This window comes from Tiliqua scincoides, chromosome 3 (assembly GCF_035046505.1).
Source record: "Tiliqua scincoides isolate rTilSci1 chromosome 3, rTilSci1.hap2, whole genome shotgun sequence".
Classification (NCBI taxonomy): domain Eukaryota; kingdom Metazoa; phylum Chordata; class Lepidosauria; order Squamata; family Scincidae; genus Tiliqua; species Tiliqua scincoides.
Window position 1 is genome coordinate 132,871,829 of NC_089823.1, and position 15,402 is coordinate 132,887,230.

Genomic DNA, 15,402 nt, shown 5'->3' on the forward strand with positions numbered 1-15,402 from the left:
TCCATTTCCACTATATCCTTTTTGAGATGCAGCAACCAGAACTGGACACAATACTCTAGGTGTGGCCTTGCCATCGATTTGTACAACGGCATTATAATATTAGCTGTTTTGTTCTCAATACCTTTTCTAATGATCCCAAGCATAGAATTGGCCTTCTTTACTGCTGCCGCAGGGGGAGGGCAAGCAGTGGGTGGAGAGCAGGGCCAGGATCCAGCAGTTATGCTGGATACTAACCCCGTTCCCAGGCTGCTCAGATTTGCGCCAGATTTGAGGTGGCATAGATCTGAGTAGCCCCATTGAGACTGCAGAGGCTCTCCTGGGGGTAAGGGGAAAAGTGTCCTCTTGCCCCTGGCTGAATCTCTGACTGCCTGAAACTTGTACTGAATACAGTACAGGCCCACTGGCCTGCCTGTTCCACTGCAAGTTAGGACTGGGGTTCCCAAGACCTTGTCAGCATACCTGTGCAAAGTGCACATTCAGGATGACAAAGAAGAGAACATAAGGTCTTGAGGAAGAACTTGGACACACTTGGTATTCCTGTGCCGCCTACTTCTCCATACTGTCTCAGCAGCCTTCTACCCTCCCTAAAAGGGGAGGAAAAATCATCACAAGTTAGGGCTCTTGGACAAAACATAATCCAGATTGGGGCTGATATGGGGGAAGAATGCGTATTTCTAGAGAAAGCTGAGCAGTGGATTTCCCTTCTTCCTCTTCCCCAGGAGGAACAAATGAAGAGCCACGAGACCAAATTCAAAGCCATGGCAGCAGAGCTGCTGGAGCACCGGGCCTCCCTGCCTGAGAAGAAGGTGAAGGGTAAGGAGTATGAGGAACTGAAGCAGAAGGAAGAGTATCTGGTGTTTGAGGTGAGACATCCCAACAGACCTATTAGCATCAATAATCTGAGCCAGTAACCACCACCCTACCATGTAAACCACCCCACTCCATTCTCTATAGACCAATCGTGTGTGAAAAATTATCATTTCTGAATTTTCAGACAGTGTCTTTAGAAGGCAGGATCACCTATTCATAGGAGGCCTACAACTATGTCTGCGTTTACCCGCGAGCATTCATTTTTCCCTCGCTCACCTAGTAATCCCCCCAAAATTAACAGCCCCAAACATTTTTGCTTTTCTAGTAGAAAAGTGCTCTGACTCCTTGATCGTTTTGTTTTACATTTCCTATATCTTTTTGTGATGCATGAATCATGTATAGCTTTCTACATGTAGCTGCATCATTGTCTCATTTACCAGCTTATTTTCTATTTACTGTCAAGTGGTCCTTCCAGAACTTCTCCTCCTGTATTGGTGCTTGCCCCCCTCTCCCTTTCACAGCTTCTCTGCATGCGTCAGGTCACAGTGATGTCTTATTTTGCTGAAACCTTGTTGGAAAGAGGCCTTAAAGACCAATCTGCTTTCTACTGGTTTTGTGCAGAAATCACGCTATGGCATTTATGCTACATTAATGCGTGCCAAGCTGAAGACGGGCTCTGAAGACTTGGCAGCTCTGGAGGCCACACTGTTTGACACAGCACCCAGTACTGAGGACAGCCTCAAGAAGTTTCAGTCCAGCCCTTCCCTGAACCAGGAACCAGCTACCACAGCTCCCAGGATCAAACCCAACAGTCGACAAGCCATCAGCAACCTGCAGAAATCCTAGAAAGGACAGGTGCCTGCCAGGAGAGTGGCATGCCTGTACTAATAACCTGCATGATTTCATTCTCCATGGCCAGAAGCTGCACCATAAGAGGTCAGAGGGTATCTTGTCATGGACCAGATTCTCTGCCAATGTCACCAGCCAACAGGAGGGCTGATATTCTATCCTGACCACAGTCCCACCGTGTGCAGCCTTCCCAGTCTCATGGAACTTTGGCTCCCGTGCAGGTGAAGCAACCAAGAACCCATGGGTAACAAAGCAACAGGGCTTTATTCCAAATCACACAGCACACAGAAGTTCCACAGGAGGAAGAACATTTTCAATTTCTTGCAAAAAAAGGGGGGGGGCTAAATCTTGGCTGCCTCCACACTACACCCCTCTTCCCTGCCAGTTTTACACTTTTGTGACGTAGTATTTTACAGTTTTTTAGCACTTGACAAAGCTGAACCACACTGAAGTAGGGAATGTTATTTCTGATGCTTTGGGGACACTACAACAGATGAACAGTTGCTATATAGTTGGTGGACAGTTTTGCCTAGAGTTGGGAGGGTGGGGGATCTTTGCCCTCCTACAGCCACAGTTCTCACCTGGGCTGCCTACAAGAGCAAGTCCTCCACAGATGCCCAAGTTCTTCACCACCAGCAGCTGTCCTGGACTGGGTCAATTCAGTTTCCACTAGCATGAGCTGAACCTTGACTCACCCTGGTACTGGCTCAGTATTCATAGACCTGACCAGGGTTTGGGAATTTAGTTTCACAGCAACAGACCAGCACAAACAGGGTAAAACAGTGGATGCCTGCCAGGTGGCAACCTAAAAAAGCCATACGAGGGTGCCCCATAAGCACACCCTGTATAAATCCCTCTTCCCTCTCCCTCTGGGGATTGTGGGGTCTAGTCAGCATGCTGGCCTTTTTTTTGGAGCCAGGCAGACCCCAGTCTACCTGCAGTGCTCATGAAGTGCAAAGACCAGAACAAAGAGGCTGGTGTAGTGTTTTCTGAATATACAGTCAGAAGGGGAATGAAGTGAGAATATTTTCCAGACCAAGTCTGATTGGAGCATGTCTAAAGGAGGAAGGATTCCAAAACTGCCAGGAGCATTTCCATTCCCAAAGCTGCTGCTTCCTTTACTTGAACAGCAGGTGCCACCACAGCCCTGTACAGATAGTCTGTTCCTTAACTTGTCACATCAAAAGGGCTCTAAGGCAGTGGCTCCAGTACTTGCTTACAGCACATATGCCGTGAAAGACTAGTATAGAAGCAAGCCCCACTGATCTACCGAGGTAAGGGTATAGACCTAAGGAAACGGAGAATCCACAAACACATGAAAAGGCCTGAGGTCAGGATAGTGGGTGGGAGGAGAACCCCACTGCCCAGTGCAAGGGGCTGGCTGCTTCCAGCACTGACTCTCTGAATGTGTCAATTTTTTATTCTGCTCTTGGGTCAACAGCAAAAAAGAAAAAAACTAACTCTTAAGAGCTCTGTACAGTTTGTGTCTTCAGTTACCAAAGTAAAACCTACCCAAACACCTACAGTGGCCTGGATCCCTCAAAACCTCCCCTGGCCTTGAGTGGCAAACCAGGGACTAGAAGCAGTTTCTACTGGTGTCAGAGCCTGGCTCAACTACACTACTGCCCCCATCTGCTTCAAATGTAGCCACAGGGTTGCAACACGCTGCCGTTCATAGAGACACTGAACACAGGTTTTGCCACTCTTAAGAAATGGAGCTTAGAAGCATGCACAACACTTTCCAACTCACACAGAGGCTGTATTGAGATGGTACAGATAGCAGAACAAGTAAAAGTACTACAGTACATTTATGTGTAAGATCATGTTTTGTTTGAAACTAGGTCCAAGGTGGTCTTAGCAAGGAGCAAGAAGACCACCATCAAGTCAGTTGTATTAGCTGGCCTGTACTATCCAGCACTCTAGCTATCACTCTGCTTTGGAAAACAAATCCAGAGACAAATCCATACTTTTCAATGTATTTGACACATTCTCAGCTGGCCTATGATTGCTATTCCTCAAATAAGTTTAATGCAGGATAAGGGATAGCAACACACCATTCATACCATTTCCCCTCCTTGCACAACAGGTGCATATCATCTTCAGATACATCAAGCTTGTCACCCCACACCTCTAAAACCAGCCATGTTTCCTTGTATGGAAACCTTCCTCTTTACTCCCTCTCTTTATACTGATGGCAGTATAGCCATTGCCAGGGAAACTTACAGAGGAGAAAGATAGGGTTTGCTAGGGTATGGGATCAGGTTAAGAGAGGAACCTGCATTTTGCTATCTTTCATCAAGGACATACGAGGTTTTCCAACAGAACCACCACTTGTGGTATATCCATCAACGTACACCTACATTGTTCTCCAGACAACAGAAGTCTTCCTAACTATAAAACTTAGAAATCTAGAATTTGCGTCATTGCGCTATGCTTTTGCCCTTTGAGTACTTTAGAGGGACAAATTCTAATTCTCCATGTCAGAGAGTTGGTGTGGCTACTCTGCCAATAAGTACACATTTCACCTGTCAAACTCAATAAGCCACTGACATACCTTACCATGTTGATGTAGGGATCACAAGAACATGTGAAGCACTCAGAAAATGCTGTATAAATGTCATTCCTTTCCATAGTCAAAACAGTCATGAGCTAAACAAATACTATATTGTGCAGTATAGTATGTGAGCCACAGCCCAATAGCGGAACTTTGCCAACATGAGGTCTGAAGTTTGATCTCCAGGGAAGGCTGGGAAAGACCCTGATCTAAACCAGGACAACTGCTGTCAGTAAGTGTTAACAATAATGGATCAGCCATCTGACCTGGTGGCAATTCATATATTAAGCAACACAGATGCGTAAAAATTTGCATAATTTATTCCAACTGTTATTTTATGAACAAGGGACTGAGCCTTTAGCTTGGAAGACCCTAAAAATACACCAGCATAGATCCAGAACTGAAAAGATTAACTAAAAGCTTTAGCTACTCAACCAATTTAAACTGATTTACTCAACTGATTTAAGAACTGTAAGCAAGGGCCATTACTTTATTCTGCACTGAGGAATTTATAACCACTGAATTTTCTATGGGAACAAGAAGTTCTTCATTTTGTGACAAGACACTTCTGATTAGGGAATGTAAGCACTCAAGGTGAGGTGTGTTCCTTAACCCCACAACATACCAACCTGAAAAGTACTTTTTTGGCATTGCAGAGTACTGGGTCTACTGGCCCTCTCCCTGGCCTTCTACTGATACACAACTGCTAAATCTGTGTTTAAGCCCAAGATGTTCTACCAGACCTGAATAAGACTGCATGTCAAATCCAAACTGGCCATGGCAACTCTGAGCAGCAGGCCTGCTCAAAATGCTTTGAAAGCCAGACTGATGGTTCTCCTTTAGACGACTGAACAAAAAGAAGCCCCAAAAACTATTTCTCGCACAATTCTTTTCGGACCTCTTGGGGATTCTGCCCCCAAATTGCAAAGTCCCAAGTGAAAAAAATAAATTCATTTCCACAAGGCAGGGAGTGAGCCATCAGTTCCCAAGAAGGCACTCAAATCAAGAGGACTTGCAAAGGCATCAACAGGAAGGATTTGTAGGACTTGGCCAAGGTTTTTCTTCCAACAACTCAAAAGGAAATAAGATTCTAGGTCCTCATTAGGCTTGGGTTAGTGCTGCTCCTACGGTTTGAGCTAAGACTGCTGAAGGCAACAGGGCAGTCTGAACAGCAACAGTCCCACCTTTCACAGAGCAACCATTAAAATGAGAGCCAGGTCTGACTCTGCATGCTGGAGCATCTGATGCTGGAGCTCTGGATTCAAGATGCATGTGCTTGAATCATCTCCCCCTATAGTCAGTCAAGATTTTTACTCCTTTAGCATCAGTGCACTTGTTCCTGCTGACTGTGAGGGAAGAGAGAAGGTTGCTCCGCTGGCTGCTGTTTCTCAGGTAGGGATGCTAGCTTCTCCTCCACCGATTCGCTCCCATAAGCACTGTCTTCCTTAAGTTCTACAAAAGCAAAAGAATGTCATCAGTAACATGAGGTCCCAGACCTTCCCTCTCCATTCAAAGCTTCCGTCCTATTCCATAATTTTACCTGCACTCTGTAGTTTGACAAAAGTGTCTGGCCTCTGCAGTAGCCTCACTCCCTCTGTGAGTCCCATGGAGTCAAGTGCATCCAGCAGGCCCTTCAGGCTACCACCAGCAAGCTATGGGGAGAGTCAGATGGATCAGAGTCACATCCTGGGAATGGGGGTTATTACAGCCACGAGAGAAGAGAGAATGCACTGACCTCATAGCTGAGTAAGAGTCCCCTGCTAGGGGAAGGTGTGCCTTTGTAGGTCTCCATTAGGCTGCTGAGACCCAATCTCTTGGCCAGTTCTGCCCAATCTGCCCCTTGACAATCCCTGTTCAGGAGCTGTTCCAGACTTTGGAGGGTGTCACTATTCAGAGAGAGGATGGTTCCTGATATAAAGAGAGCACAAGAGATGGGGACATGAAACACCATCTCAATGCAATTCAAAAGAAAAATGTACATCTCTGCCCCATCCCTCAAATCAAATCCTACTTTGGGGCAGGACAGAAAATATTCATTGTTGCATCCTGCCATCTCCATCATCAGAGGCAAAGTTTAATGCACGCACATACTCCACTTTGGAAATCATGAAGCAGGAACCCATTCCTGCTGGAACTTCAGCAGAACAGAAAAGTCCACCCACCTTGCCTGGGAGAAGCAGCAGTGATCGACTGCTCCCTTTCAGAGCCGTGCAGTGGGGCATGCAGCAGTATCTCCCGCACCTAGAGAGAAAGAAGCCTTGATGATCTTGAACAGTCCTTGTGTTGTTCCCTTGGGAGGAGGGAGGAAGGCCATTTGCTTAAAAAAATCCTTTTTATAATGCATTGGGGGTGGAGCAGGGAGAAAAGACTACAACTCCACATAGGACTATTCCACAGTATGTGGAGCTACTGGAAGCTCCTATTAGGCTGGCAATGATCAGAGCTTCCTTGGGTGCAGGACACACTATAGTCCATAAGGTCTTAGCATGTCTCAGACAGACATTATAAACAAGAGGGAATTACATAAAGCAGTGAATAAGGAAAATCTCCACTGATACAGGACCAAAAACATGCCACTGGTACAAGATGCCAGCTGATTTCTGCTCACAAAACGTTACCTACTTTTGAGCTAGAAGCCAAATTCAATGGGGTGTGTCCGCGGCCCCTCTTTGTCCCATATGTACTGGGCTGCTTGTTCTCCAGCTCAGCCACGCAATCCGCATCTTGGTCAGCCAATGTGTTTGAGCATGCTTCTTCCAGCTCCATGACATAGTCCTCCTCTTCCTGCTCTACCTCAATGTCACTGCCGGAGTTGGATGAGGGGGCTGAGACAGGTTCATCATTCTCACAGAGAATATCTGCCCCTGGGGAGGAAGATACAGAGCTCAACAACAGCACTGCTTCCAATGGGACAAACCTGTGCGCATTTTAGCAAGCAGCTCTGAATACCACACACTCCTGCCACTGGAAAGCAGAAGCCAGAGCCAAAGAGAATCAGGTACAAGGCTGATCTTTGCTTTGTGCCCACAGAGTTCAAACGCTTCATCAGAATAGTTTGTTGCCAGCACTGCACTGCCCACCCTCTCTGAAGTATTAAATTACTCTGACTGTTTCATCTTCGTTTATGGTTCCAAGAGCTTACTTCTTCAGTTCAACCAGCATCATTTCTCTTATCTAAACATCTTTAAATAAAACCTTTTGTTCTTTCCCCAAAATGGAGATTATCTAGGAATTGATTACTAATTTCACTTGCTTCAGAGAAAGGGCTATACAAGTTATTTTGTCCTTGGTTCCTTTTAATGAGAAATGCCTTGCTTAGTTCTAGTCTTGCCTGCCTTACGGCAGTGGGGTTTTCACAGAACTCCAATTTTATGAACTTTTCCTATCATGCTACCACCCAACAGTTTTTCCTGATCCTGGAAAAGAAAGCCTATGTCACCAGTCTAGTCTATTCCCCAAAAGATAAGCACCCCCTTAACCTTGTTCCCCTAAAACCAGACTTGATATCCCAGAGCAAATTAGCTCCAGCAGAACACATCATTCTCCACCCCCTCTGTGCACCATCCAACCATAGCCCCAATGCAGCCTCCCACAGGGGCAGAGATGGGTGGGTCGGCAGCAGAGAGGAGGGAGAGTGTTTGTCTATACTAGGGGTGGACCAATTGCGGCTCGTGAGCCAAATGTGGCTCTCCAACATATTACGTGCAGTTCTCTGAAATATGTTTTCTGGACTCATTTTGGCATCATCAATATAAAAGGTAAAAAAATAGTCAAGGTTTATAATAATTTACCAGGTATAAACTGAGAGTCGAACAAATGAAAACTTTTCTAAGTTTAGTATTCACGGTAAGTAAATTATATTTAAGAATGTTAATGCTTCTTAAGCAATATGGCTCTCAAACATCTCTCTTGCAGCTCCCAAGTGTCTGAATTTAGCCTATGTGGCTCTTACATTAAGCAAGTTCGGCCACCCCTGGTCTATACAGATCAAGGGCTGCCAACAGGGAGTGGTCTGCTCTCCCTTTACCAGGTGCCACCTATCACATGCAGAGTGTAGGTCATTACCCTGCTGCCTCCATCCCTTGGGACCCAAGGTATGTTTTTGCAGTGCACTCCCTTTTTTCCCAGAATGGATGCAGTGACCCACTGAATTTAAACATAATAGCAGAGGAAATGAAACTGACCACGGTTCCAACAATAATGGTGAGTGATCAAGGAAGAGCCCAAAGCCAAATCCCGATGAACAGTACAAGAAATGTCATACAGGGGACAAGGCTTTCTAGCGAAGTGACATCCCAAACTGGAAGCATCCTCCTTTTGGCTGCTAGCACTGCTACTTTTTCTCAAGAACCTTCTCATGGGCTCAAAACTCTACCTGCCAGAGTAGCCATTTGGGGGCAATGGTAACCAGCCACAGCACTGCGGTGCATAAATGAGATGCAGACTGAGGTGTTGGCAGACCTTGATCTGATTGACCAGGGGTGGCCAAACTTAAGGAGCAGGATCATTCACCAGACTATCTGGAGGAACAGGCAGTGAAACCTCCCTCACATCTCACCCATTCTACCCAAGTCGCCCTGTTTTGATACAAACTTATAATAGCAACAGCAAGATGTTCCTTGTTTCAAGCCCCCTCCCCCCCAAAGAGGGAGTGAGCATCATCATCAGATGAGGAAACTAATGGGTTCCAGAACTTGCTTCTGCTAACTTGCAGGATCTCCTTTAGAAGCAAAGTAGGGTAAACTGTGTAATGCACAGATACCCCTTGACTTTTTAGGCTCTCTCTAATCTTCTGTCTAAAGCCTAAACAGCTATATTTTCAATTATCTCAGGAATTTACTGAAGTTGTAAGGTTTCCCATGGTAGATTACACTCTAGTGGCACCTAGTTCCTACTGCTACAGTACCAAAAGCTGAGGAATAGACTAAAGAACTGAGCTTGTCTTATTCAATGTCACAAAAGTCTGTCAAGGTTTCAAATGCCTTGGTCTAAAGCAGGGGTGCCCAAACCTTGGCCCTGGGGCCATTTGCGGCCCTCGAGGCCTCTCAATGCAGCCCTCAGAGACACCCCAGTCTCCAATGAGCCTCTGGCCCTCCAGAGATTTGTTGGAGCCCATACTGGTCCAACGCAACTGCTCTCAGCGTGAGGGCAACTGTTTGACCTTTCGTGTGAGCTGTGGGTTGAGGGCTCCCTACTCTGCTTGTTGTTTCATGTCTGTGATGCAGTAGCGGAAGCAAAGGAAAGGCCGGCCTTCAGCTATTGCAAGACCTTCATTCAATCATATAAGCATCTTTACTATATTCATTTATGTAAACTTATTCAAATTTTAAATGTAAATTAATTCTTTTTTCCCCGGCCCCCGACACAGCATCCCAGAGATGATGTGGCCCTCCTGCCAAAAACTTTGGACACCCCTGGTCTAAAGGATCCTGAAACATGCAACACAGGTTACGTTACAGTTTACATAAATTTAGTCAAGTATCTGCCATAAAGGTCAAAGTAAAGCTTAGGCATTATTCTGCCCACACCAGTGATGGCTATTGTAATGAGACTAGGTTTATTTAGGTAGAGCATATGCTAATTCCAAGGCCAATCTGATTCCTGCTTCTTTGTTAAAGAGTCTTCAAAAAACATTTAGTAGAAGGTCCTCCCTAAGTGAACACTAACAGGAAGCTTCCTGCTTCCTGTAACCATTCTAGCCATCTCCCTTCTCTAGTGTTCCAGCTGACTGCTTCTCCCACTCCACCTCTAGAGTTCCTTTAAAACCTCTAACAAGCTTTCAAGGAAGAGACATGAGTGCTTGGTGCCAGAATAAATGGGCAATGGGGGTGGGGGAGGCGGAGAACTGCAGATTGTTGAATCCATGGATATGCCTCAACTCACATGCTTATAAATTTACTGCTTTAGTAAAGCAGCAATTTATTCAGCTGTATTATGTCCTGAAACTGGGGGAAAATTTCTCTACCAAACAGAACCAAGAATGAGGTCATTTGCAGAGATCTGTCTCTGAAACATGTAGAAGGAATCTTTCCCACCCCACCCTTTCCACATGTCTTCAGAACATAACATATGATCTCCTAAACCAGCAGTTCCCAAACTCTCTGGGAGTTTGGGAACTGCTCTAAGTTGTTGCAGGGGAGGTGCACTGTGATCACTAGGATCACACTGCTGCCAGGGACAAAGGGGGGGGTTAGGACTTACCAGGGGCAAGAATGCCCTTCCGGGGGGTGCAGGGAGCCCACAGATGCCTCTGCAAGGCTCCCCAAGCCTCTCACTTTCTAAAAATAGCAATCATATTACTTCCGGTTTTGCAACTGCAAACTGGAAGTGGTCGTGATCACTATTTTTAGATATTGAGAGGCTTGGGAATCCCTGCAGAGGTGTCCACGGACTCCCTGCACCCCCAGAAGGCCATTGCTACCCCTGGCAAGTCTGAAAAACCCTTTGTTCTTGGCTGCAGCACAATCCTAGTGATTGTGTTGCTGCCTTCAAGATCCCCCTGCCCCTTAAGGGGGCAGATATAGGGCTCCCTAGGCTGGGGTGTTGCGCCATCCCAGTTTGGGAACCTCTGTCTTAAACATATGAGCCTCATCACCCAGGAGATGCTGAGGAGTTGCATTACCTGCTTTGATGAGCAACTTGGTAAGAATTGGGGAGCCCATTCCTGCTGCCAAGTGAAGCGGTGTATTTCCAGCAGACGTCTGGGCATTCACATCAGCTCTCAGCTTGATAGAGAAAAGTCAGAAAATGAAAGATAAACAATGTGCTCAGAAAGAAGTCACCCCTTTCCGAATGTGTAGATTGACCAGAAACCTGCAACTCCACAGCTTTATTTATACAACACCCCAAGTTCAATCCCAACAATCTCCAGGATTGTGGCAGCAGGACCAGGAAAGATCTCTCTGTGCCGAGCTTGCAGAGAATTACTGCCAGGCAAAATACGCACTGGACCACTCATCTGACTCAGTATAAGGCAACTTCATACATTCATTTGTTCAACTGCAATGACATTGCTGAACTAGGATTTATGATCTATATTCAATGCTGTGCTCGCCTGCTAGTTCCCAACCCTAGAAGTGTTAGCAGTGCAACATAATAGATGACATGAACAAGGCATCAGGAAGCCCTACCCGAGGCGCACACAATCCTGTGCAAACTCTGCTGGTGAGGCCCTTTCTACATGCCCAGGTAGCAGCTGTTGAATGTTGTACCCACACACCCCTCCTGCAATAAGTGCTTCAGAGGAATACTGAAAGCAAGACCCAAGATGGCTGGGAACTCCTCTACCACCTACTGGAGGCAGAACAACCCAAAGTATTTGGCTCTACTATAACAAGAGGAAAACAGGGATTTTGAGGCACCAAACCTTTTAGATTTAAGATTAGTAAACTATGCACACAGAGCAGAGAGAGATTGGACTTGCCTTTCCTCTCAGTTCCACCCCCAAAGGATCATTCCCTCTACAGAATACTCAACCCAGCACATACAACAGAAGCAGGAAGAATCTCCAACTTGAGTTATTCCCATGACATTGCTGGCTCAGCAGCTTATGGACTGGCACAGTAAACTCCCAGGGTTTGTCCAATTATGATATTAGGACGCAGAACCAAAACGCCCTCGATTCAACAATACCCCTATTCTTCAATCCTACGCACCTTCATCAATAAGCATGTAGCCAGGTTAAGGTTGTCCATCTCCACAGCAAGATGCAAAGGTGTCCGGCCACTCTGCCGCTCAGCAGCATTTACATTTGCTCCTTTCTCGACCAGCAGCTCAAGGCAGGCTGGGCGCTTGTACTTCACAGCAAGGTGCACAGGGAAGAGACCTGAAGCAACAAAGACTAGCAATGGTTCTCTCCTTTTTTGGGAATGGTCAAAGTCCCCTCTAGAAACAGAATGCCTCCCCTACATCCAAATGAAGGCTTCAAAGCCCAAGCACTACAAAACTTATTTTGTGGAGAGAGAAGAAAAATATACATTGAAACAAAGTAACAGAAGCACAAAACAAAAGCAAAGAAAACATAAAAATATACGCTATAAATAAGATATAGAAAAATTCCAGCACACTCTACTGTAACTGTACTCAAAAACAATTAATACATTAAATATATAAATCTAAGGCTTCCAAATATCCAAGAATATGTCCATTCTTAATTGTCGTCCATAAGTCATTTGCTCAAATGTTGATAAAGTTAAAAGGTCCTCAATCACTCATTAGTATAGCAGAGGGGGCACTTATCTGCCCAATGTTTTAATATTAGTCTTTTAGCTACCACAAAAGCACTGAGAGTTCATTTTCGCTGTCCCATTGTTAAATTGCACAAAACAGGTGAATAATTCAAAAGGCACTGGCAAATATAAATGATTGTTGCATTATAACATTAACACAATTAATAACTTCTTTTAAAAAATTGAATCACGGAACAACACATAATGTGCATTAGTGCGACATTCACTGAATTACAATGCCAACAATTAGCTCCTTTAATCAACCACTCACTATAAAGACATTGCAGTAACCAGTAAACCCTTAAAAAAGTGTTTTTTATTGAATTAATCACAAGATCCATAGATGATATGGGTTTGAGCTGCTCAGTGTTAGTATCAAAAATGAGTACATCCTATGAAGTAGGATAAGTCAGTGGAAACCCCTTTCATTCCCTTCTGCTTTGTCAGCAGTTCACTCACTCCAGAAGAGCAGCTTTACCCTACAGGATTCCAACACCCCACCTCCCCACCAGAGAGAGAGAAAGAGAGAGAGTGCGCATGCCCTATAATTCCCACATCACTCACCAAGATAATTAGGTGTCTCAAGAAGGCGGAGGGTATGGGAGCCCAGGTGACAGAGGAGGGTCTTCAGCATGTCCTCATCACCCATTTGCAATGCCAGGTGTACTACTGAGTTACCATAACGATCCAGCAGAGTGGGGTCTGCGCCAGCTTGCAACAAGAAACCAGCCACCCTAGGCTGATGGGTGATCACAGCCAAGTGCAAAGGTGTCTGGGAGGGACGGGACAGAGAGACCCGAATAAGTCATACAATCAGGGAGGTGGACATAACCACACCAGCACTCTCCCTTGGCTATCATGATCCCCCACCACCACAAGGGACAAAAAGGCACTTCCTAATTTGAGACTCAGTGTTCTCCCTATTTGCAAAATTAAGACCAGATTGATGTATTATGTACAAAATCAATAGATGTGATACCTGATTTAGGAAAAGCTAGAACCAGCCCTTACTGTCACCCTTAATAGGGACTCACAAGAAAACTGCTGAACAGATGCTCATCAAATTAGACCTACGAGTTTCAAAAAGAACCTATTTATTGTTTGACTCATGATGGCACTGTTTTTCCAACATCATGGGACAGTTTTGTACCAAGGTCCTTTTCAAACAAGGTCAATGGACATCCTGTGCAAGATTAGCACCACAGGGGAAAAAAAAAAAAGATATATCAAAACAGGCAGAGCAGGTTCAACAAACTGAGCCAATGCAAAAAAATGCCATTGGCTTGATGTGTCTGTTTTGAATCTGCTCTGCTTGTAGTTATGCCTTTTTGCTGTTGGGTAGAAAGGAAAGGGAAAGAAAGAGTTCCAGCTAGGATCAAGTGTCATTTCTTGATGACAGCTTATATCCTGGAACACCAGTTACTATACCTGCTGCAAATGGTTGGCAATGTTGATGATCCTTTGGTTAGGGATGCTGACTGCCACCTGGACCAGCTGCCCAATCACAGCTGTCTGTTCATGGATAATAGCCAGGTGCAAAGGCCTATGGAAGAAAAAAAATCCATGGGCTTGAAACAGAGATACTGTTCCCAATTAGTAGGAGGGTATTTTTGAACAGTGTTTAAAACCAGAAAAACAGCAGCATGTAGAGAAGTCCCAGTCCTGTGTCATCCTATAGACCCTGCCCTCAACGGAGTGTCTACAGAAAACTGATAACTCTCCACAAATTCAGAGTGTCACAGGAAACTTTACTGCCCATGATAAAAAGTACCTGCAGGTCAGAGAGAAGTGCCCAGCTATATACCCTCACATGCCACCACCCTTCAGGAAGCACCTGTTCAGGGAGCCCATCTTTCCACCACAGACTCACGTGTCTCCATTCTCATCCTGAGAAGCTGCCAAATGTCTCTGCACAGCCAACAGCATACGTGGATCAGCAGTGACTGCATAGTCCAGGAGAGCCTGGGCGCTGCGCCGAGCTAGGATCAGCATCCATGTGGTGCAATCCTGAGCTAGGTGAGAAGGAAAAAGCAAGGCATCAATGCACAATCACTGCCAGAGCAAAACAGCTTCTCTTACACTTTATCTCACCAATGCACAAACTTCTTTGATACAACTCCATTCTCTGAGCTTACTAAGCCAATTCCTAAATTCCCGTTTTAAGGAATCTTAAATCAGATTTTAATTCACCCATTTATCGCCAAAACCCACAACACCTTGCTCACTCTGAAGCCAGCCTTCTGGAAGAAAGAAGAGCATTGCAAAATCCTCCCTCTCAACTACGTTCTTAAATGCTAGACCAAGCTATTTACAGAGCATTTTTTTCTTCATTTACGTTTCCAAGCAGACATGAGAATCTTACAAATTTATTTATACAGAAAGACAAAACAGAACAACGAAAAAAAATCGCCGGGATTAGTGTTTATTTACTGTTGCAACTACACAGACTACACTTGCTCCCGGTGTGGAAGGGATTGTCACTCCCGGATTGGCCTTTTCAGCCACACTAGACGTTGTGCCAAAACCACCTTTCAGAGCGCGATACCATAGTCTTTCGAGACTGAAGGTTGCCAATACCTAATACTGTTGCAACATATCCATTTTTCATGTACATATAATACCAACGCAAACAAATTTCATGGAGAATAGAAAGGCAAAGAGGATCTCTTTCCTCTTTCCACCCTCCTCCCTTCCCCCCATCCCAGCAACGATGGAGCTGAGCTTGAGGATCCTGGATGCTTCCTGACTCAAGCAGAGGCCCAATGCTTGGAAGGCAGCACATATGCACCGACCTCACCTCCCATCAGAGGGAGACAGGGAACCCCCTCCCCCAGTTTCCTATAAACCCCTTGGCCTGCAAGAGCCCTGTGCCTTCTGCTACCAGTTCTGTGCCTTCTGCCAACTAGCTTCTCTGCATGCTGTTTGCCCTCTTTACAGATCTAGAGAGCAGTTTCAATTTGG

The 15,402-nt window shown here is 45.4% G+C and overlaps 2 protein-coding genes across 2 annotated transcripts in view; one reads left to right on the forward strand and one right to left on the reverse strand.

The window, feature by feature from the left end:
• Positions 1–1,656, forward strand: part of PSD (pleckstrin and Sec7 domain containing) — an 86,247-nt gene extending 84,591 nt beyond the window's left edge. The window contains exons 15-16 of the mRNA XM_066618981.1: positions 720–863; positions 1,432–1,656. Of these exons, the coding sequence (XP_066475078.1) occupies positions 720–863; positions 1,432–1,656 (369 nt within the window). The remainder of the gene's footprint in view (positions 1–719; positions 864–1,431) is intronic.
• A 270-nt stretch (positions 1,657–1,926) lies between these two features.
• Positions 1,927–15,402, reverse strand: part of NFKB2 (nuclear factor kappa B subunit 2) — a 32,710-nt gene continuing 19,234 nt past the window's right edge. Inside the window, exons 14-23 of the mRNA XM_066618982.1 lie at positions 14,312–14,453; positions 13,870–13,984; positions 13,006–13,213; positions 11,869–12,038; positions 10,836–10,938; positions 6,836–7,077; positions 6,376–6,454; positions 5,949–6,121; positions 5,754–5,865; positions 1,927–5,665 (exon numbers count right to left, since the gene is read on the reverse strand). Of these exons, the coding sequence (XP_066475079.1) occupies positions 5,538–5,665; positions 5,754–5,865; positions 5,949–6,121; positions 6,376–6,454; positions 6,836–7,077; positions 10,836–10,938; positions 11,869–12,038; positions 13,006–13,213; positions 13,870–13,984; positions 14,312–14,453 (1,472 nt within the window). The 3' untranslated portion in view covers positions 1,927–5,537. The remainder of the gene's footprint in view (positions 5,666–5,753; positions 5,866–5,948; positions 6,122–6,375; positions 6,455–6,835; positions 7,078–10,835; positions 10,939–11,868; positions 12,039–13,005; positions 13,214–13,869; positions 13,985–14,311; positions 14,454–15,402) is intronic.